Source organism: Pogona vitticeps, chromosome 1, assembly GCF_051106095.1.
Source record: "Pogona vitticeps strain Pit_001003342236 chromosome 1, PviZW2.1, whole genome shotgun sequence".
NCBI classification, from domain to species: Eukaryota; Metazoa; Chordata; class Lepidosauria; order Squamata; family Agamidae; genus Pogona; species Pogona vitticeps.
Window position 1 is genome coordinate 199,932,928 of NC_135783.1, and position 21,933 is coordinate 199,954,860.

Sequence of the window (21,933 nt, forward strand, 5' to 3'; positions counted from 1 at the left end):
TAAACAAGCCGCCTGGCTGGCAAAGACGAGGAAGCTCGGGCTCTCTTCCCCCCCTCCCCCTGCCCCGCCCCGCTCCCCCCCCCCCCTCGCCGCACTCCGAGCCTCTCTGACGACGGGGAAATGACAGGGGCGAGGGTCGGGCTGTTTTCGGGAGCCTGAGCCTCAAAGAGAGCGGCACCCCACCATCCTGCTAGCCCGACGTATTAATACACCTCATCGGAGACAAAGGTTAGCGAAAGAGGGCTCGAGGCTCCGGGAAAGACAGAATGCGGGGGGGGGGAGAATTCGCCAGGGAAATCAGGAAAGGGGAAAAGAGGGAGGGGGGGAGAAAGAAAGAAAAAAAAAAAGAGAGGCCGTGCAAGCCCTCCGCGCTCACACATGACCAGGCGCAGCCAATGAGGTGCTCAAATAGGTCATAAAAGGTCTATTACCGAGTTGTAAATTTTCTTCAAACAAAAAGGAATTTACTGCAATCCCTTGCAGTGGTTTTTCCTCCTTTTTAAAATACAGACCGGTGGAAGCACAACGTCCCTCCCCCGCCCTCGCCGGTTTTGTCTTCTTTCCGCCTTTCCCCCCCATCCCTCTCCCTTTCATTCGCTTTCCACATTACTAGTCTCGCCATCGCCACCACTGTTTATTTCCCTTCGTTAGAGATACTGTATCAGCTGAGTTCAGTTTAACTCAGCAATTAAAAAAAGGGGGTGGCGGAATTTTGATTTTAACTTTTACTCTCTGGGGGGGGGGGGAAGGGGCGAGAGATTCCAATGGCCAATCCCCGAGGAAAAGCCCGCACTTGATCCGCAGCTCCGATGTCTTCCCACCCACCAACCATCCCATCCTGGCCCAAACGTAGGGCCCAGTTTCCCTTCCCCTTCTTCCTGTACAGGGCCAACTCCGAAGAGTGCCGGTCTGTTTCGTGCAGACCAAAAGGATGAGCAGGCCTGTCCTTTAGCCACCCACCCCTTCCTCCTTTCTAAGCATGGTTTGCAAGTGGTTCTTAGGCAGTCCAAATTTTGGGCCGCCTGACTTAGACCTCCGTGTCCACTTTTGCAAGCAGGCAAAGCTGGCGGCGGCGGCGGGTGGGGAAGAGTTTCCAAGAAAATAGACTTGGCAGCGTTTCAACCCTAATTGAATCTGAAAGAACAGGGTGCAGCTGAGAAGGCTTATTGTGTCTCCCTGTGTTTGAGTGGTTGCAGTTATTCTTGTGGAGCGTTTTGTAGCGTGGGGTCCGTTTGGAGTGGCGCTTACAAACATAAAAAAACAGGGACCTCCTCGACGCTTGCGCCAGTTTATGGCTGTCCCTTCTTTGTTGCAGGAAACACCCTTCTCAAAGGGCTTCGGCCGCTCAAGATGGGACTAGAGGGGAAATTACAGGACCAACAACATCCACTCTTCGGCTTGACTTCGAGACCCTGGATATGCAGCGCCCGACGTGCTGGGAATTCGGTGTTCCTTAGAAGCCACCCCGGGAGCAACTGGGTCTGCGATTACAAAGGAGGGTGGCTGGCTGGGAGGAGGCCTGCCGGGTCCCAAATGAGGCAAAACCAAACCAGACTGAAAACCACACCGCTTCAACAGCTTTTCCACCTTTAATCTGCGGCCTTTCCGTCTTAGACCACAGAACTACCGGCTGTGCTGTATCTGTTCAAGCGCCGGCCGCCGCCGACATTGCTACGGTTTAATGTCTCTTTCCCGTAGTCCCTGCCCACCGTAAACATAAGAAAGTAAAAGTAGGTGCTGCTGAACTCTACGCCACTACTTACAGCTGTGTAAATGTGTGCGTCAGATCGAGTTGCTGACATTGGCTGACATTTTACAGTTGGATTGGGGTTATTGTGCCAAAAACACGGTGTGATATATTGAGATAGACGTTTCCTAGATCCAGGAAAATAAGAGCGAGACCTGCTTTGCTTGAATTCTGAAAATCGCTCTCCACCAAAGATCTGTCCTATAAAAGGCGGGGTGGGGGTGGGAAAGGCAGTGGAACTAAATCTTTATGAGGGTTTACTATGGGATTAGTTTGTAACTGCATTCTATTTCAAAACAGTATTTCTCGGTGTGCTCCCCCACGTTCACACTCACAGGGGAATTTGCTTTCAGTCTCTGCTGTGATCAGAGTCGGTTTAAAGGAGTAACTTTCAGCCTCCTTACAGGACAGCAAACGCAAAGACACCATAAATGCAACTTCGACCCAATGAGTGGCTTTTAAAAAAGAAATAAACACGACCAAGAGATCCTATGTTCATTTTGTTGTCATTGAATCAGGATCTGACACAGAGGAGAAGTAATGGCTAGTGGAGAACGATCTTGTTGAACTGTGTCAGTACAGAGATGACAAAATATTTGCCAGGAATCGTAGCAAACATGAAGTTTCTCCTCTTCGAAAATCAAATATTTTCCTCTGGAAGTAAAAGACAAAATCTGAAATGAACATTGGATAAATATGGGGTAACCTTTTTTTTCTTCCCTGGGAAAGCAATCTTCTTTTGAGAGTCTGAGAATTGCTTCCCCGCCACGATTCTTCTATGGCCTTCCTGCTGCAATCCCACGAACATTTAAGTGAGAGCATGTTTCAGTGATTCGTTAGGGCTTACATCTAAGGAGGCGAGTACCGAAAATAAACTCGGATTTGCCTCTCATCGCAAAAGCGCAAAGCAATAATTTCTATAGATATTTTAATATTTACACAGGGTGGGGGGGAATCATGCTCGTTACTTCCATGTGTGAGTTTCGGGCGGTTCGCTCCTCTCGGATCCGGGTAACTAATCATAGACTGACCACTGCGGCAATTTTGCCGCATTTATGCAAATCCATGCACCAAATTGTTTGCTTCCCGATTTTTGCCGCAGTTCCTCTGCGCGTGCCCGAGTCCACAATGGCGCTGGGTCGTGGAATGCGGTCTGGACAGGGAGGGGCTGTTTTTTGGGGGGAATTCGCAAAAAGCCGTGGGCGTTGCTCGTCTGTTTCACAACGCTTTGGAACCGCTGTACTCTTTACTGTACAGATACTCCTAGTAAACCATTTCAGACGCAGCTCTTTCGGAAGGAGGGACCCCCGCTTCCCAGCCCCCTCCCGCTCGGTCTAGTTAGGAAGCAATCCTCCAGACTGTAGTTAAGTGAAAACAGGTTTTGTCCCGCAACGGCCGCCTTCTTCTGCGTCTCAATCTATTTCCTGTTGAAATAAATGGGAACGAGACGGCAGTCCGTTTGCTCCGATCAAACAATAACCCTTGATCGCCTCCCGGGCTCCTGATCAAAGATATGGACGGGCCTGATCCTGGGAGGGCGAGACGCGCTTGGACTCTTACGCCTCCCCAATGAGATCCATAGGACTTTAAAGGGCCTAAAATTGGGGGGTCGACCGGAGAGAGTAGCAGCCGTCAGGGTGGAAGTGCGGGAAGAAATCTGTGAGCCTTAAAGGCAAAAACACGGGCCTTCTTTTTCTTTCCTGCTGTCCCACGAAGTGAAACACACAATGCAAAAATGGCGATGAGGCAAGGACCGAGGGGAGGGGGAAACGCCCCTTTTTGTGAGAGAGTCGTCTTCAGACAGACAGAGAGAGAGAAAGAGAGAGAGAACTCATTCAGTATTTTATCTATACCTCTGCATCCACGGCAGGCAGTCAGGATCTCTGTATCTGATAAAATACGCCATCTATATCCATTATAGAATATATAAATATAATGGATATACACATACATACATACATACATACATACATACATACATACATACATACATACATACATACATACATACATACATACATACATACATACATACATACATATGTGTATATCCCTCTGTTTCCTGGCAACCTCTTACATATATATGAAAGAGGTTGGCAAGAAATAGAGGGATATAGGTAAGAACGCCAGGACATTTTTCGCTTTCTGCTGGGGGGGGGTGGAGGCAGTCCTTCGGGGCACCGCCCAGCAAGAAGGAGCCGGCACCTAAGCCTGTGGCAAAGCGATGGAATGAAAGAAGCCAGAGTTAGCCCGAAACCACGGGAGGTCCCTTGAGCCCCGAAGGCTTGGCGCGGGCCTGATGCCGGTCTTGCCCTCCACGGAGTGGCCGCTCTGCCCCAACAGTGCCTTGCCTAGCCTGCGCTTTGTGCGATATATACACCATACCGACACTCCGCGAAGGCCACGTTCCCCAAGAAGCAGAGGCTTGTTGCCGGTGCGGATCGGCCTCCTTTCGTTCGAATCACCCGCCTGCCTTAACCAGGAGCAGTCGCCTCAGGGGGGAAAGGCCGGGAGAATCCCTCGCCGTTTCCTTGCACCAAGGTGCGGCCAGGTCGGCATGCTTAAACCGCAGCGGCTGCAATACAGCATCAGATTAGAGGGCGTAAAATAAACCTCAGCGGGGCTGATGAAGTTTCATACAAGGAGCCGTTGGAAAAGCAAGGAAGGGACTGATTTTCTTCCCTCGTTCGCAACGAGGGCAGACGGGGCAAGGAGACCAGCCTGGGACAAACGAAATGCAGAGAAGAAAGCAACGTAACTCTGTTCGCTTGTAAAATAATAATAATAATAATATTTTAAAAATCAACCAGCAGCATTAGGATTCCAGGCTTCCAAGAGAGGCATCCGTCTTAAGTGTGTTGCATCGAGATCAACAGGCGTCTTGTAGCACCTAATATATCAGGCAAAATCCAAAGAAACAAAACAAAAGACAAAAACAGGTGGCATCTGAAAGATTAACTATTATATTTTAATGTGAGCTTTTGTGCAGACGCCCATTTCGTCAGACATATGGAAACAGAATGAAAAGTTGAATGAAATATCAGTTTAATGCTAAATATTCATTGGCTGTCATCGAATTTTAGGTGGCATGGACCATAACTAGATGTACATGGCTTACAGACTGCAGGATTTCCCCGCTTATTAAGCACAGCCTCTTTCTCCACTTTGCTGCCGTTTGCGGATGTTTTTCTATCTTCCTCTGCAACGTTTCCAAACCTCTGCAGCACTTTCACGCTTACACCTACATTCCTAACCATATGCATAAACATAATATGTGTGTGTTGTCCTTTTCCTATTGCTTAATAGTAGACCCAATACTGTTCTCCTTCACAACAGTAAGATACAGGGTACGACAAATAAACGGGTGCAGAGCTAGGAAGCTCTTCAGCAAAAAGTAGGAGCACAGAAACCTCACTGAAAATCAGCCAAGGTGCTGTTCATAACCCGCAAAGGGGACTGCGCGCCCTGGGCACGATCCAGCGTCGAATTAGGCCGTCCTCCATCAACAGGCGATTGAACACGCTTAAGCAGGCTTAATTCTCTGCGGAGATAACAGCCATTCATTTTATCTCATAACACGATAAGATCTGGAGTTACCGCTAGGATGGACAAATGAATCCAACGCCTGTTTTATGTTTCACTAGTTTTCTGTTCCTCTGCAGTGGTTTCAGATTTAAGTTTGCTCCTTACATTCATGAATAAGCATGTGTCTGATGACGGGGGTCTGCTGTCCCAGAGGGCTTATGCGGTATCAGACTTGCTGGTCTTTACATGTAAAGTCTGTGGAGGAAGAACATAGCGGTTGAGACAGTGGAGCACACAGTCTCGTCATTGCCAATCTTCTCTCCTCCCCGAACACCTTGAAAGGTCTTGGGCAATGGCCGAAGCTTCAGCTGCCCACTGCTGTGGCCATAATTTATTTATTTATTTATTTTATAATACCTTCCTTTGGAAGCAGGACAGCGAGTGTGCACTGCAGGTAAAGCACTTCTTCCTCCTCCTCCCATCACAACCACCACTGTTCTTATTTACAATTACTCTGTTGTGAGTGTCCTTCCTACTTCTCTAGGTAGCTTTATTGGCATTGTCTGGGTAGGATTAAATGTTTCACTTGTGGAAGGGGGACTATTGAACACACACAAGGAGATGACACTGCTGCCCAAATAATGCCCAAGCTAAGATAAGCAGGAAGGATAACTGGTGTTTATATCTCTAGCAGAAACATCCCTGCTGTTTCCTATTCTTCAAAATTCTTTAGGTTATTGGTTGGGGGGGAGGAAACAGTACCCAATCAATGTTCATTTTACCTGGAAGTTTTATTAGGAAGGCACATGAACTGTTTATAAAATATACCACTCACTGCAGAGACAGATGGATATGTCACCTTGCTGGACCAAACTAATTAAGCACACTGTCTTCAGAGGCCCATGGAGGCCTGGCCACTCTGAGGATCCACCCGGCCTCCCATCCCAGAAAAGAGAGGACTGGCCTTTGAGCTTTAACTGAGTGGTGCTTGTTCTGATTATGTGCTGGTTAATTTCCTAACATTGCATCCAGATCCTGTTCAATAAAATAAATGCAGCTATTGCACCTCATCTCCTTTATACTTAGATTTGTTGATCACCATTATTAGATTGAAATAACAATCATTTGCTGTCAAGTCCATTCTGATTTATGAAGATCTTTTTCAGGGGTTTCCCAGTAGAGAATATTCAAAAGTGGTTGACCATCCCCTTTTTCTGGGGGTGCCCTTGGACTGTGCAGCTCATCCAAGGCCTCGCGGGCTGGCCGTACCTCCCAGGAGGCAGAGTGGGGACTCAGAATTCCCAACCAGATACCTAAACCACTGAGCTATCCAGACAGCTAGACCACCTCAAATCAAAAGTTTTCACTATGAGCCTGGGAACAGTAAGATCCCCTCCCCCCCCCCCCGAAAACTACATCAACCTGAGAGAGGCACCGATGTAGTAATAAGTTATACAGTTTTTGTCTATGGAGGCTCTGTTTTCACAGAAAAAGGTGGGAAGGGGATTGAGCACTGAGTTACTTGGAAGCCACATTAATTTTATTGTGATTGCTTCTACAGACCTAACATATTCATGTTTAAGAATATAAATCATCTTATTCTCCATCTGAAAGAGTGTAGCCTTGAAAAGAAGATTAGTGGCCCTTAAATTTCATCAAGATCAATGGCAAACTATCATTGCCCCATTCTTGTTATCAGATTGAAGGACAATTTAATGGATGGGGCCATGAAGCAGGAGGACATTAGAAAAGATGCCTTAGATGCCTTCATGAATTTGTTTTTGTTTTCTTTGTGAAACAAAGAAACTCGTCCATGGCCAACATTTAGACCTCGACATATTATAAGAAGAAGCAGTTTGGAAACTCATGTAGGCAGAAATCAAGTGCATTGAAACTAACAGGAAGCCACTTCTAGTACAATGTTTTACAGATTTGGTTTTCCAAGTCAGATCAAATCAGCCTTCAAAATCAGCTAACTGGATGCTGCTTTTGTTGTTACTGTTAGTACAGTACTAGTGCTACTGTTATTGGGAAGTGAGCCAACTCCCATTAAGTCAAGGGCATTCAAGGCAATTTGAATGTACCGAGTGTCCACCCATGGTGATTGCAACCAAAGTTTGCACTGGGAACAGCAAAAGGCAAAATCTGATAGCAATCAGTGTAAAGCTAATAATTATCATTGGTCTTCTTCCCCCCCTTCTGATGCCATACAGATGTGTTGGACTACAATGTCCACAATCCCCAGCCTGTTTGTTCACTAGTGTGATGGTTCAGTAATCTAAAACCCTTGGTGGGCCCCAGATTTTAAAGGGCCGATCTGTATCACTAATGCTGTCCAGGCCATTGCAGCAGGATTATTTGATTATTCTCTTAAGGAAACTACTTCTAGTTCATTTGGAGTGAATTCGCTCAAGTTTCCAAGCCATCATACTACATTCAGGACCCCAGGAATCTGGTCATAACAACTAGATTTTTTTAATTTCAAGATAAGGCAAATGTAGAGAAGAAACTCCATATCACTATTAGAATAAATTTTATTTCATTTACTGTTCATTCATAACCAATATTTAATTAAAATATTTCTTCCCTCTGTAGCACACACACACAAATCATTCAATGTCTTAATTAATTTACTTTATAAGCTAGAAGGAAATTTCATAGATACAAGTGCACTTGGTAGATATGATTCTTAAAGCATTGGATAGGTCTGTCCTGAGAAGAGAAGAGAAATTCCCGATAGACACACACACACCCGCCACGTACAAAATCACTAGATTTTTCAGTGTCAAACTCGAAGTGAAGGGTGGAGTTGGAGGAATATGCAGCAGCTGGTTAGGACTTCACCCCGGGTGCCCCACACCAGAAGAAATAAAATAAGCTCTTGCCTAGCGCAGAAATGTCCTAAGGTAGCTTCAGAGACAAGGTGAGACTCTTGCAAGAAAGGTGCCTGAGTAGCAGAAGCAGGAGGAAGTCAGGAGAAAGCCTCCCCGCTAAAACCAAAAATTGTCTTTCACCAGGAGGAGAAGAACCTCACGCCATCGCTGGGCCTTCCCCTCTTCCCTCTCGGTCCTCCTGGACTTCCTTTTTGGCGTCCCCCCCTTCCTTTTCCTCTGGTCTGGAAGCCGGAAACTTGTCCTTGTTGTTCTCTTTCTTCCACTTCATCCTCCGGTTTTGAAACCAGATCTTGACCTGCCTTTCCGTGAGTCCCAGGGCGTGGGAGACCTCGATCCTTCGTTTCCTGGTCAGGTACGGGTTAAAAAGGAACTCCTTTTCCAGCTCTAAAGTTTGGAACCGGCTGTAGGTTTGTCTTCCTCGCCTTCTACCAGGAGCTGCTGTTTGGGGAAAAGGGAGGGGGGGAAGAAAAGAAAGGACCGCGATTCTTTACCAAAAAACATCAAAACGAGCAACCAAGCCCAGCCCAGCCCAGCCAGGAACGCGCGCGCACGGAGGTCGACGGGTTTTTCAGAATCTCCTACGTTTATTTACTCGGAGACAGAACCCTTACAGAATCTTTTTGATGCACTTCACTGAACTGACTCAGGTATTTTCCTGCACACAAAACGCAGGGTGAGGTTTGCCTGTTTAAACCTGCCATATTAGAACTAGGCAACTCACTGAAACTAACTAAATCCAATTCAGTCCAACTTCTCCGGTTTAACTGTACAAGGCGAGGCGGGGCGGGGGGTGGGGGGGGTGGGCTTGCGTGACTTGTGCCCAAGAGGCCACAAACCTCCCATTAGGGATGAGCACATTTCCATTCTGAAGCATACAAGGGCGAGTTTGTTCAATCCCACAATTCAAAATTGTCTTGGCTTAAGCACGCCAGTCAACCGTGTACGTAGTCAGTCCCGGGAGAGCTAGGAAGAAGTCTCCGAAGTGAAGAGGCCGAAAACGGAGCTCACAGAAAATAGAAGTGGGTAGGTAGGTAGGTAGGTAGGTAGGTAGGTAGGTAGGTAGGTAGGTAGGTAGGTAGGTAGGTAGGTAGGTAGGTAGGTAGGTAGGTAGGTAGGAAGGAAGGAAGGAAGGAAGAAAGAAAGAAAGAAAGAAAGAAAGAAAGAAAGAAAGAAAGAAAGAAAGAAAGAAAGAAAGAAAGAAAGAAAGAAAGAAAGAAAGAAAGAAAGAAAGAAAGAAAGAAAAGGTTTCGTGGCTGCTGCCCGAGAGAGGGAGGGAGGGAAGCGAAGGGGCTTTCGCCTGGGTTGTCCAACCTTGTGGTCTCATCCAGGGAAACACTGGAGAAGGAGACGCGCCTTGATTTAAGGGCTCTGGTTCCTCGCCAATATTAGCACTGGACGATTTACAGTCAGGATACTGGACCAGCTCGGCCTCTTGATGTGTCGTAAAAATCGGCTGTCTCTGTAAGTTATCGTATCCGTAAAACTTGGCCGGGTCCCCGGGACAAGGCAGGCCGGCGCAGGACGTCTGTGGCGGGACCAGCGTCGGCAGTGGCGGCGGCGGCGGCGGCTGGTGGTGCTGGTGGTGGTGGTGGTGGTTGTAGGCGGAGGGGCTCCCCCCGGCCAAAGGCTGCTGAGGGTGCTGAGAGGGGTGGTGCGGGTGCTGGTGAGCAGGAGGAGGAGGAGAAGAGTGATAGTACTCCGGGCCGACGCTGCCGGCGGAGCCGGGCCCCGGGCTGGGCTGGGGAACTGGGAAGCCAGAGGCGGCGGCGGCAGCGGCGGCCGCGGCCGCAGCGCTGTTTCCGTAGAGCAGGGCGGCGGCGGCGGCGGCGGCGGCGGGCGCAAAGTGACAGTCGTAGTAAGCGGGATTGATGGGCGGCTCGCCCCCTCCTGCCGCCGCCGCCGCCGCCGCCTTGTACTTGGAATAGAGCGGGTTGACGAAGTAGGAGCTCATCGGAGGGCGGCGGCGGAGGAGGCAGGCGGGGGGGGGCGAGCGGAGGCCCCGCAAACGGCGGCAGCAGCAGCAGCAGCAGCAAGAGGAGGAGGAGGAGGAGGAGGAGGAGCAGGCGGCGGCGGCGGCGGCAACGGCAACGGCAACAACAGCAGCAAGGCCAGGCCAGGCCGAGCTAAGCGAGGCAAAAGGAGGCCCACGAACCTCCGCCTCCCTCGGCTCCCGCTCTGCTACTCCTTGCTTACTCCCAGCTTACTCCACGGGACTGCCTCTGCCGACGCGCTGGCAGTGACCAGAACTGCGACCTAATCGCTGGCCGACTGACCTGCCTCGCTGCTTTTACTATTTCCTATTATGCGCGCACACACGCGCGCACACAGGCACACACACACACACACACACACACACAGGGGCCGTCGCCGCTGCCCCGCTGCCACACAGGCTCGCTCACACACGGGCCGGCATTGACGACAAAGCAGGAGAGCGGGCTGGCTCGGGTTGGCTCGCTCTCCCCTCCGGAGGCCGGGCACGGAGCTCACCGGCGAGCAAAGCGAAGCGGAAAGAGCGCGGCCAACCAACCCAGCAGCCACCCAGCCAGGCTGAAGCTACTCTGCCAGCTCCTCCGGGGAGCAGTCGGGTTCTCTCTCCCCACCCCAGCCCCCCAGCGGTGTGGGAGCTCATTTAGGAAGGAGTATTTCTCCCAACACTCACTGAGACAGGGATCCAGGCAGAGAGAGAGAGAGCGAGAGAGAGCGAGAGAGAGAGAGAGAGAGATCGGGGCCTGATAAAGGCTAAATGACAAGCAAGGCCCGAGTTCGAAACAGGAAAACTCTAAAGAGGAGTTGAGGCTTCTGTGGGGGGGGCAGTCATTCAAGGAAGGCTTGAGTGGAGAAGAAGGTTCCTTATTCATACTGATTTGAGCTTATTTCTCGGCTCAGCTATAAAGGGGTCCTTACAGCTAGGCCTCCATAAACGAGACAATGCCTCTGAGAATGTGCAAAGCGTCTTGGGGGGGGAGGAAATCTCACACCCAGCTCGGATGAAATGAGAGAAGTTCCACTTCCGGAGTCAAAGGACGCGAGTTTTAAGGCCGGCTGGAGCAGGGACCCTTAAAACAATAAAACTTCAGCGAAACAAAAGCGCTTTAACCACCAGCCCGGGAGGGGGGCAATGGAGGGGGGCCCTTCCCGCCCACTCAAATCCAATGGTCTTGGTAAAGTGCAGCCCCAGAAGGTCATAAACCATGAAAGGGGACAAGGGCAGGGGGCTGGGCTGGGCGGCCCGGCTGGGGGGGGGGAAGAGGCCGGAAAGGGTTTAGGGGGGGGGATGGAGGAGAAAGAGGCTCCGCCGCCCACCGGGAGAACTCAATGGGCGTTTGGCATTGATGTCGGCGGCATACGGCGTTCAGCCCAAGGGGCGGGGGAGGTGAGAGGCCGGAGGGGGCTGCAAGAGGATCGTCTGTTGACACCTACTTCCCCTTAGGAGGGGCGATGGGGGTGGGTTCGCTTCGTAGGAGGGGGGATGCGTAAAAATTTAACCGCCTTAAAATTGGGGCCTCGGAAACTTAGCGGAGCAGCCCGAGGCTCGCAAATGAGAACCCCAGTTAGGGTGGGCCGGGTGCAGCAGCGCCCAGCCGCCGAGCCCGGATTAATTGATACTTAATGGGAGTCATGCCTATGAATACGCTTCCCATCATTTCACCCTCGGTGGACGTCACGAGCCAAACCAAGCATGCAGTCAAAGGAGGCGGGGAGTTGTTGTGGGGGGGGGGGGTGAGAGAGGGGGGGAAATCATATCGGGGTGAAGGGGAGGGTGAGCTCTGGGATAACTTGAGGTCGAATCCCAAAATAAAGGAAAGTTGTCCCAAGGAAAGAAGGAAGGAAGGAGGGAGGGAGGGAAGGAGGACCACCGCAAGCCCGGTCGCCGGACACCTTTGCCCTTCGGCGGGCGGTCTGGTGCGCGCCGCTGCTCCTCGTCCCGCCCTTCCCTCCCAGTTGACGGCGACTGAGTTCGGCCCAGGCCGGCTCTGCTGCCGCGGCCCATCCAAACGCCAGCGTGGTCGCCGGCTGCGCAGGGAGGAACCCAAGGCGGTCGGCAGGGATCTTTCGGGCTGGCGCCACGGGGCCCGAACTCGCCCCTTCGCCGGGTTTGCGCTCACAGGGCGCGGCACCGTCTGGCCCCTCGCCTTGCAGTAATGGATCGGGGACTTGGGGAGCCCTCTTTGATTCCCCCCCCCCCGGTGCACAGACGAGCTGAAACAGAGAGCAAGTCGCAGGCAACCCGTAGCGAGGGAGGCGTTAGGCACAGGATGGCCCGGGGAAGTTCTCACATCCACCAGGGCACCGGTTTAACTGGGGAAAGAGGTCTCCGTTGGAAGGCGGTGGTCCGGGTAGATTTCCAGTAAGACGCATTTCGTGCAAAGCAGAGTTTTCCTTCAGTTGAGAGAAGGAGGCAGGTATAACTTAAAAACAAAACACACACGCCTTCAGATTTTCAGATTACATAAAATAAACTCCAATCTCACCGGGCTTCACTGCAACAGCGATATGGACACCAAACTTTATACAGTAAAGCCAGACAGAGCAGTATGATAAAGCGACCAGTGCGGCGAGTCATATAAAATATCTGTGGATATAGAACGCCTTCCTTCCTTCCTTTGCTTTTCCTCTCTCTTTTTTCTCTCTCCTGTTCCCCTTTTATTCCTCTCACGCTACCCCTGACTTTAAAAAAAAATCAACTCACCCCCAGCACATACGTGTTTACTCTTTGAAAATTGCTACATTTATTCAGAGAAACCCAAATGAATTTCTCCTGGCGTAAAATTTATGCTGTGGTTTCCATTAAGGAAATTCTAACTCAATAGCGACAGAGGGAAGGCGGAAAGCACGTGCCGCAGCCAGGGAAGAAAGCTAATTTTAAACGGAATCTATTCAGTGAAACGTGATTTTGGGCTGCAGAAGAATAATACGTATGGGGGGGGGCAGGTCGCCATCCCTTAAGTCTGTAATGTTAAAAGAGGGAAGACTACAAGACCCCGGCTGCTGTGTTGTCAGTCACGGTCTGATTTGGTAATACCACTAACCACTAAGGTATCACTGATGAAATGGACTTCCACGGAAGCTCACATTAACATGGAGCAGTCTTGAAGGTGCCATAAGGTTTTTGTCATTATTATTATTATTATTATTATTATTATTATTATTATTATTATTATTATTATTATTATTATTATTATTATTATTATTATTATTATTATTATTATTATTATTATTATTATTATTATTATTATCATCATCATCATCATCATCATCATCATCATCATCATCATCATCACCATCCTCCTCCTCCTCCTCCTTTGGTTTTGCCTGATTTGTTCCAACGATTTTTCCTCTATTGATGAAGCAGATCATGGACTTTGTTTGTATGAACACTGTATGAGCATGAGCATGAATTCTAGAATTAGCATTGACATTAGAATTAGGATGAAATACTGGTATCGGCACCCATATTGCCACTTGACTTGGTTCCAAGCTTTGCGAGACTTCCCCGCAGATGGCAGTAAAGCCATAGGTTGCTCTCAGAGCAAAGCAGTGGAATCAAAACAGGTCAGGCCACCTCCTTTGAGCATATAAGAGACCCCGCCGTCTTCCTGGGATTGGTTTTTTCTGGCTCTTCTGTGCTGTTTGTTCAAAGTCCGTTGCCTGTGCCACTGTCCCACCGGACTTGGTCCCCAACCCCACAACCATAGTTCATTGTGTGTACCAATCTGTGGTCGGAAGAGCTTGTATTCCATATCTCTGACAGAGTGGACTGTAACCCACAAATGAAATAAATCCATTATCTTCAAGGTGGCCCATATACTTCTGCTTTTTTGCTCTGTTTTGCTTCACTTCACTTTGTTACCCTTGTTTTTCCTGGCACCAGTCTTATTCCCATTTATCTAGTGGTCAGTTCCAGCAAATTTGATTTGCTGCTCAGCGCTCTGTGATCGCCAGTGTGGTGCAATGGATAGCGTGGGGAGCTAGGACTCAGGATGCCTAGGTTCTAATCACCTACTAAAGCCACAGAAAGTCACTGGGAATGCAAGATGGCCTGGGTGAAGCCGCTCCTTAAATATGTGACTTATCTTAATAGGGTATCTCTACCTTAGTTTTAGCTTGATGACTCACAGCACATATCTATGTGTATAAAACGAGCTGCATACATAGTAATGCTAGATATGAAGGAAATTCCTTTTCTATGTATAATTAACAGTACTTAAGGAAAGATTTTTGAGGAGAAATTAATTTTATTAAGACATACAGTCTCCTGTGCCTTTCCACCCCTCACGTAGGAGTGAAAGATGAATGGCCTGGAAACGGGGGGGGGGGGGGAGGAATCCTTTTGTTTCTCCTGAGTGCCTTTTGGGGCAACGGTGGAAGGGGAATCCTCCCAAATACAGTTTCCATATTGACAGAAAAGGCCTTGACGTTCATTGTCTTCTAATGTCGTGCAGTTTTGCAGCTTTTATTTTTTTGGGTTTGAAAACAGATTTCAAAACAGGCAAGAAATATGATCACACATTCAAAAAGGACTTGGAGAATTTTCTAGTGTTAACAAAGACAACAGCTCCTACTAAAGAATAACTTGTCTCCTATTCTATTTCACAAATATTTCATTCTTTATAGATACGCTATATACACATATCTGTACATAATTGTTTCTCGCTGAACTTCCTGCAAGAATTTTAATTATAAGTGCGTGGCTCTCCAACTCACCTGGAGATACAGATTTCTTCTTCATATGTCCAATAGTCTGTAATAATTAAAAGTGGTGTCATGTTTGTGAGAACTTCTGTAGATGAGGTCTGCGTACATTTTCCCGGCATGATTAGTTAGATCATAGTAAAGTACCTGATTATCTTCATTTATTTTAGGCCGCAAACACTAAATCCATGGCTTCAGAGAACATCAGGCACCGTCGATGCATATTTTAATAAATACATAGACCCGGTGAGATACCGAAAATTATCGGAGAATGGAACAACACTGCCCTCTAGTGGAAAAACGAAATTCCCATCGGCAAAGGAAGTCTGTGCCACAGGTTTATACTTTTCCAAAGCTGTCCGTGAAAGGAATGTATTGGCATTTGATTTCTATGAATTTAGAAATATTTTTATTTGTTTGAAAACAATCTCTGTTGGCTAAACCTACTAACGGACCCCTCCTCCCAAATCTAAGCAACGTGCAATAATTACAAGGAATAACCAGTACTCTTTATATCCACACACACAAAAAGAAAGAAGAGGTTATTGTGTCTCGCCCAATCCTACATCTGAAGTGAAGAGGCAATCTTTACAACGAACGTAATGATGCCTTTTGTTTGTTTGAATGAGCTTCTTCATTCATAGATATTTTGCTGAACCAGATAAATAGCTTCTTTAAGCCTATGGAAAATGAAATATTATCTTGATGGGAACGATGTTCCTTTTTCAATGCAGATCTTATGACACTCAGCCACCCCCATATCTAGGAGCTGTGGATTTTCCTTCCTATACAGTATTTTGTTTTCATGTTCGTAACCATGCTGCCTTGAACTTGTGGGTTTCATTTGCTCGCTTTCTGCAGTCACGACTTCCTCTCTTTCACTTAAACACCCTTCATTTTGGAATTACATTACCAAATGCCTCTGCTTTGTTGAAAAGGCTCGACGTATTCCTTACCGCCAATCAACCCATCAAAAAAACAAACAAACAAACAAAAAAAAAAACACACGCGCACACACCAAAAAAGCCCATCCCCAAAACCAAAATGACTTGTAATTTTAAAAAAAATGTGTTGGTTTTTGGAAGCAAAGACGCTCCATAGGTTCCTACAATAAGCTCGCACTCTGTTGCTGAGTCTGTGCCGCCATTTTGAAATCAATAAACATGGCCTTGGATCAATCGGTGGCAAGTTGAAATCCTTTCGACCCCAGGCTAAAGGCACCGAAATGAAGCTTTCTCGTGAACTGGGGTTCTGCAGCCACTCAAGCCTGTCCTTGCTCCGTCTTAGCGGCTTTGAGCACGCCAACTTCCCTAACCTTTCCCTCAATGGCAAGGGAGTTGTCCTTCGAAAATAAGGCGCCTTACTCACTCCACGTCCCCCCCCTCGCCAGCCCTACCGAAATTGTGTGTACCATCGCCACCCTTTCACCCCCGCTAGGCTTCAGTGTTTGAAGTGTGTTTGTGTCTCGGCTCCCCGGGTGACGTCTTGATGTTTATAGTCCAGATTTTAAGAGCCGGTGTTGTCTGCGTGGGTGTTGTACCCTAACAAACACAAACATCCAAATAAGATGGTCTCAAAGGGGGGGGGGAGCGCCATCGCGTGTCATAAACTCATTAGGTCCAGACGTCTAGCCTCCTCAATGGCTTTATTATACCCAGGTTCTTCCTGTTTTTATTTTTTTATTTTTAAGGAATTATAGGTATAGGGTTGACAGTAAATGGCGGAGAAACGCGGCACCTTTTCCTCAGACTTTATCGCTCTGGGTCTTGGCCTGTGCGGAGGGAGGGGAGGAAAGGGAAAGGAAGAAGTGATAGCTCTCTACATACTCAACAGGCCCCCAATGTCTCTGCGTCTGCTCCCTCCACCTTCAGGCTCCTCAGAAAGGGCTGAACAGGCCGTCCCTGCATATTTTTTCCTTCTGTTGGTTTCTGCAGAAAAACAGCGCTTCTCTCTCCCTCCGAAAGGTCAGCAGAACACATTCTGTCTCCCCTCATTCCCCGAGAAGTCTACACGACCTTGTGGGTAGCCATTGTGCGTGTGTCTGTACGTGTGAGTGAGCGAGTGAATGTACACAACTCACCTTCCAGCTGAAGTTAAAGCCCTGAGAAGCGCCGCTGATGTCCAGCTGGAAAGCTGAAAACTCTCCCACTGAAATCGGTGGGATTTCAAAACAGCTCTGACACACTACTGGACAGACAAATACCTGGACACGCCTAGATTCGGATAAAGTAATTGGGGTAAATGATTGAGCAAAGTGGACCCATGGCTAAACAGGAGCCATTAATTCTAGCGCGGCTGGTCATGTCAAAGGAACCCCTCCTTCCAATGCATTTCCAAGGTAAAGGTTTAATTTTTTTTCCCCAAAGATCCCGCCGTTCAAATAATTATGAATCAGTTCCAACCCCCTCTGTGGATTCCTTGGTTCGTTTCCAGCCTTTTCCTCCCCGGCGTATCAACCAGAGGACATTACTAGATGAACCATCCGAATGTTTCGTTTTATTTATTTTGTCTGTTTGTTTTAAAAAGGAAGGCAGCAAACCTTCAAGCACCACGAAAGGGCCGTAAACTTAAGGGCAGCTCACTCCCCGCAGTTGCAAAGCAAAAGCGGGGACGTCCTTCTAAGAAGGAAAGGTCATAGGCTACGAGCTCAGACCAGCGATTAAGCCTCACCGCCTGATTTCCGCAGAGAGCGAGCCTTCCTGTCGATCCGTTCCCTTTTGTTCCGCGGCTGAGGATGTGCAGGCCAGTCAGGTTCAAATATGAAATATATCGGGGGTAGGAAGCTGGTGGGAGGGATCCGGCAATAAACGGGGTGAGGTGGGGATCTTCTGAAATCCTTCTTGATTTGGGCCCAGCTGGTACCGCGGCGGAAGAGAGCGTCCACTTTCGGTTCTGTGGTGGACGAGGGGTTCTTGAGCTTAGAAATCGTTTTGCTCTCTCACACTACTATCCCCCCCGCACAAAAACAGCAACAACTGTGGGTCTCTTGGAGAAAAAAAACACGGCCGAACCTGAACGTCGTAGGGAAGTCTGGGCGATGGATCTAGGCGCCCTGTTTTATTTCCACCTGACAAAGAGAAGTCAAAGGCAAGCACAGAGACAAACAGACACACACGGAGGACGGCCTTCTCCCCCTCGTTTTCCCTTCTCTCTTCTCCTTCCCTCCCGCTCCGCCTCCCAAACGTGGAGATTTTCACTCGATCAGTGAATTATATAGGCAATGATAATTACAAAAAATAATCAACCCCCCTCCCCAAAAAGAGGAAGCCCTTCAGAAAGGCATGGAGTGGCATTCCCAGCGGTGAAACTGCAAGAACTTCGGGCCTGCGGAAATTAAGGCCGTTTCAAGGGCTCCTTTCGAGACTTTCCGCCGGTGAAGGAAAACACAGATTTCCAAGACTGCGCTCGGCTAAGTCTCCGTGTGGGTCACCTCTTCCAAAAGGAAACCTACGGGAGGAGGGAAACGGATAGCGTCTTTTGCTTCGTCTTGCTTTGATTTGATTTGCTTTCTTTTAGGAAGTCTGGGTCAACGTGCTGTTAACATTAAATTATCCTTCAATATTGCCGGCTTGTTTCTCGCTTTTGCCTGTAGGTTTGTGTGTTTGTGTGAGGGGGTGAGGGGTGAGGGGGTGAGAGACTGGCTCCCTTTCATTCTCTGTTTCTCTAGACTAGGTCACTTGGAAGAAGCATGTCCAACAATTAATATTGAGAAAGTTCCCAAAAACTAATGCGCACTCACAATATTCTTAAAACCAAAAGGGAAGGTGAGGGGAAAGAAGTAAGTTCCGGAAACCCCTTGTCCAGCGAGATAAGGACTCCCTTACCCACCCACCCCTTTCCTCTCCGAAATACCTGACACAGACCACATTTACTGCTACCTAAACAAAGCAAAACCGAATCCTGATCGCTTGAAAGTTCTGAATCGATGCACCTGGGAGCGTAATGATGTTAACAACAATTAATATCTATATTTTTGCGTCTCTGTGTTTGAAGAGAAATCCCGGTAATCTTCCGCAAACACGCGTACACACATCTCCCTTCCAAGGCGCTAGTCCCCTTTATTGCCTTTCTCCTTGTTCATCTTTTTCATTTTCATTCTTCGGTTCTGAAACCATATTTTGACCTGTCTCTCTGTGAGGTTTAAAATCCTAGCCACTTCATAACGGCGATCGCGGGTCAGGTACATATTAAAGAGGAATTCTTTTTCCAGTTCCAGGGTTTGAAATTTTGTGTAAGGGCAACGCTTTTTCCTCGTGGAACGAGCGTGAATCCAGTTTGCCGCAGGATTATCTGGAAAAGCGGGGTGGAGGTGGGGTGGGGGACAGGGGGGAAGAGAGCGGAGAAAATCAAGGGGCGGAAGGTTCGGGTTTGGAAGGGGAAGACGGGCAGACGTCGAGGGGGGGTTGTGGAAGAGAAGAGGGAGGGGAAAGGTCGTTAAATTAATTTAACGAAGGAGGCCTGCTCTTTTCACAATTGAGGAGGAATTATCATAAAAGCCCGAATGGCCCAGTCTGTTTACTGTACAAATGATGTCTTCTTGATGGTGGAAGGTGGTTATGGGGAGCTTTTTTTATGGGTGCTTGTTGCTGCTTGCGCGCCGGTAGGCGTCTAGACGTTTTTATAGGTTAGTAAAACTATCAGTTTTGCACATTGGAGCCTTACAGGTTTGGGCAATAAATCAAAGCAGGGTGCAATTTCTTTTCTTTCTCTCCCTCTCCCTCCCTTTCTCTCTCTCTCTCTCTCTCTCTCTCTCTCTCGTGCTCGCTCGCTCGCTCTCTCTCGTTTTGTTTGGTTTTTAAAACTTACTTGGGTCAAGTTGCTGCTGCTGCTTCTCCTCCTTCAGATCGCTGCTCGGGCTCGGGTTGCGGCTGCAACCGGAGGCTGGTTTGGCCGAGTGGGTCCCGTTGCCGCCGCCGCCGCCGCCGGCCGTGGAGGAGGGGTTGGTGGCGGCGCCGGTGGTGCCGGCGCTGGGGACCGGGTGGGCTCCGTGGCTCCCCGCCGCCGCCGCCGCCTTCTCGCGGGCTTCTGCCAGAAAAGAACTGCACGTGTAGTCGGGCGGCCCGCCGATCCCCGGGGGCTGCCCCCTGGACGAGGCGCACTCAGTCCTTTTGGAAGGAGAGGTGGCGGAGCAGGAGGAGGAGGAGGAGGAGGAAGAAGAAGAAGAAGCGGCGACGGTGGCAATGGAAGCGGAGGACGGGACCGTGGAACAAGCGGCGGTGGCGGCAGAGGACGCAGAGGAGGAAGAGGAGGCGGCGGCCGCAGAGGAAGCCGCGGATCCGCCGCTCTCCGGCTTCACGGTCCCGTAGTGGCCGACGCCAGAGGAGCCCGGACCGACGCTGGCGGGCGCGAGGGTAGCCGCAGCCGAGCCGGCAGCAGCAGCAGCAGCGGAGGCGTGAACGCTGGGGCCCCCGCTGCCGCCGCTCGGGCTGCTGGGGAAAGAGGCGAAGGGCTCGATCCAGGAGCGCACGTATCTGCCGCCGCCGCCGCCGTTCTCCCCCCCTAAGTGTGGCTGGGGCATGTACGGGTGGTAGATACCCGGCATGGGCGCCGACGGCTGCGGGTGGACGGCCGACCACGAGGCGGAGAAGACGGCGGCGGACTTGGGCGCGAAGCTGCAGGAGGCGAAATCCGAGCCCTCGGCCCCCACACCTGAGGGGGATGGCCTGGGGGTCGCATGGTGGTGACCTCCTTGCAGGAACCGGCCGGCCCCGCCGCCGCCGCCGCCGCCCCCGCCCCCGCCGTAAACTTCCTCGCTGTCGTGGCCTATGAGCGAATCGACATAGTAGTTACTGAGGGTGCCGCTCGACGACATTTTTTGGAGGCTTCCTCCGTGGCAGGGCATATGGGGGGGAAGGCAAAAAAGGTTACTCTGTTAACTGTAGATGATCGCCGTGCCCTGAGAACAATCGTAGTATTTTGCAGACTGCCAGCTTCAACCATTGGTCCCTCCGCCCACGTGATCATATTTACCAATACTCTTGAGTAAATCAATCCGCTAAACTGAGAATGGGGGGTGGTGGGGGTGGTTTTCAGTGATTAAAAAAACAACAACAACATCTAATCAGCCAACAAGGACAAGACACACACACACCCATCGCCATCCTGTAGGTGTATGTATAAAACAGTATTTATTAACAGCCATCCTCTCGAGTGTCACTGTGTGCTGCAAAGGGAAAAACCCGCCACCCTTCAGACTCCAGGCGGGTGTGGCGCAGGAGCAGCAGCAGCAGCAACTTGGCGGAACTATTTCTTTCACCTTCCTGGAGGGATCCCGACCATTCATTCCGACCATCGGCCCCACGGACCGAAGTTCTGCTGGGCTGGGTTCCTCCCTGCCATTGAACCCGGCCAAGAAGCCCTCCCGTTGAAAGAAAAAGAAACCAGGAAGGCCGAAGAAGGGGCGACACACGCAGAGACGCCCGTAGACAGACACACAACCCAGCCCCGAAGCCTTTCCTGTGAAAACAAATTCTCCCCAAAGCTACGAAGCACATAAAGCCTGGCTCCTCGTAAAGCGGGGAGATGTTACAGTAAAAGCACACAATGCGCAGACTGCCATTTTTCAAGAGGCAGCCTTGGTGTGGTTTCCTTTCTTCTTCTTCTCTCTCTCTTTCTATTTATTTTTAAACAGGGCAGGAGAGAATGGTTGTAAAACGAGAGAGCGAGCGAGACAGAGCAAGCGAACGAGCGGCCCATTGTGTTGTTTTAAAACAGGTGGAAGACCTCTCCGCAATGATTTTATGCCTTTCAATAAAAATTTTATGAGGTGCATTTGATTATAGATTAATCTGGCCCTCTAATAAAATGGACTGATGGCAAGCGAGAGGTGGAGGGGAGGGAAGAGAACTCTCCTCTGTCTCTGTCTCTCTTGCTCTTCCCTCTTTCCCCTCTTCCCTCCCCCCTCCTCTTTCCCTTCCATCACTGACTTAAACCTGAGCACCACCTTAGCGTGGGGAGGGTGGAAACTCGGGTGCTTCAAACGAGGCGGTAGCATCCCCTCCAGGCACTTCAGAGTTGGAGGGGAAAAAAGCCCTAAACGATTGAATATAACAAGCGAAGGAAGGAAGGAAGGAA

At 49.5% G+C, this 21,933-nt stretch overlaps 2 protein-coding genes and 1 long non-coding RNA gene across 3 annotated transcripts; 1 reads left to right on the forward strand and 2 right to left on the reverse strand.

Moving 5' to 3' along the window:
- The first annotated feature begins 75 nt into the window (after window positions 1–75).
- On the forward strand, window positions 76–2,239 carry LOC140702153 (uncharacterized). The gene is made up of 2 exons (XR_012081207.2): window positions 76–228; window positions 1,316–2,239. It is a non-coding gene; the product is annotated as an uncharacterized LOC140702153 (long non-coding RNA).
- Window positions 2,240–7,788: 5,549 nt separating this feature from the next.
- Window positions 7,789–10,485, reverse strand: HOXD8 (homeobox D8). The gene is made up of 2 exons (XM_020806246.3): window positions 9,478–10,485; window positions 7,789–8,604 (listed from the first exon to the last, which is right to left on the reverse strand). Exons 1-2 carry the CDS (start codon window positions 10,115–10,117, stop codon window positions 8,303–8,305), a joined length of 942 nt encoding a protein of 313 aa, XP_020661905.3. The 5' UTR covers window positions 10,118–10,485; the 3' UTR covers window positions 7,789–8,302.
- A 7,394-nt stretch (window positions 10,486–17,879) lies between these two features.
- On the reverse strand, window positions 17,880–20,750 carry HOXD9 (homeobox D9). The gene is made up of 2 exons (XM_072980469.2): window positions 19,666–20,750; window positions 17,880–19,149 (listed from the first exon to the last, which is right to left on the reverse strand). The coding sequence occupies exons 1-2, from the start codon at window positions 20,699–20,701 to the stop codon at window positions 18,908–18,910; spliced, it is 1,278 nt and encodes a 425-aa protein (XP_072836570.2). The 5' UTR covers window positions 20,702–20,750; the 3' UTR covers window positions 17,880–18,907.
- Window positions 20,751–21,933: the final 1,183 nt, after the last annotated feature.

Bases quoted from the DNA above. Each gene is read 5' to 3' on its own strand.
- HOXD8 (XM_020806246.3), bottom strand. From the start codon at position 10,117: ATGAGCTCCTACTTCGTCAACCCGCTCTATTCCAAGTACAAGGCGGCG. The intron at 8,605-9,477 runs GTTGGACAACCC...TTCCCCAAACAG, and splicing joins TCCCTGGATGAGACCACAAG to CAGCTCCTGGTAGAAGGCGA.
- HOXD9 (XM_072980469.2), bottom strand. From the start codon at position 20,701: ATGCCCTGCCACGGAGGAAGCCTCCAAAAAATGTCGTCGAGCGGCACC. The intron at 19,150-19,665 runs GTAAGTTTTAAA...CCGCTTTTCCAG, and splicing joins GCAGCAGCAACTTGACCCAA to ATAATCCTGCGGCAAACTGG.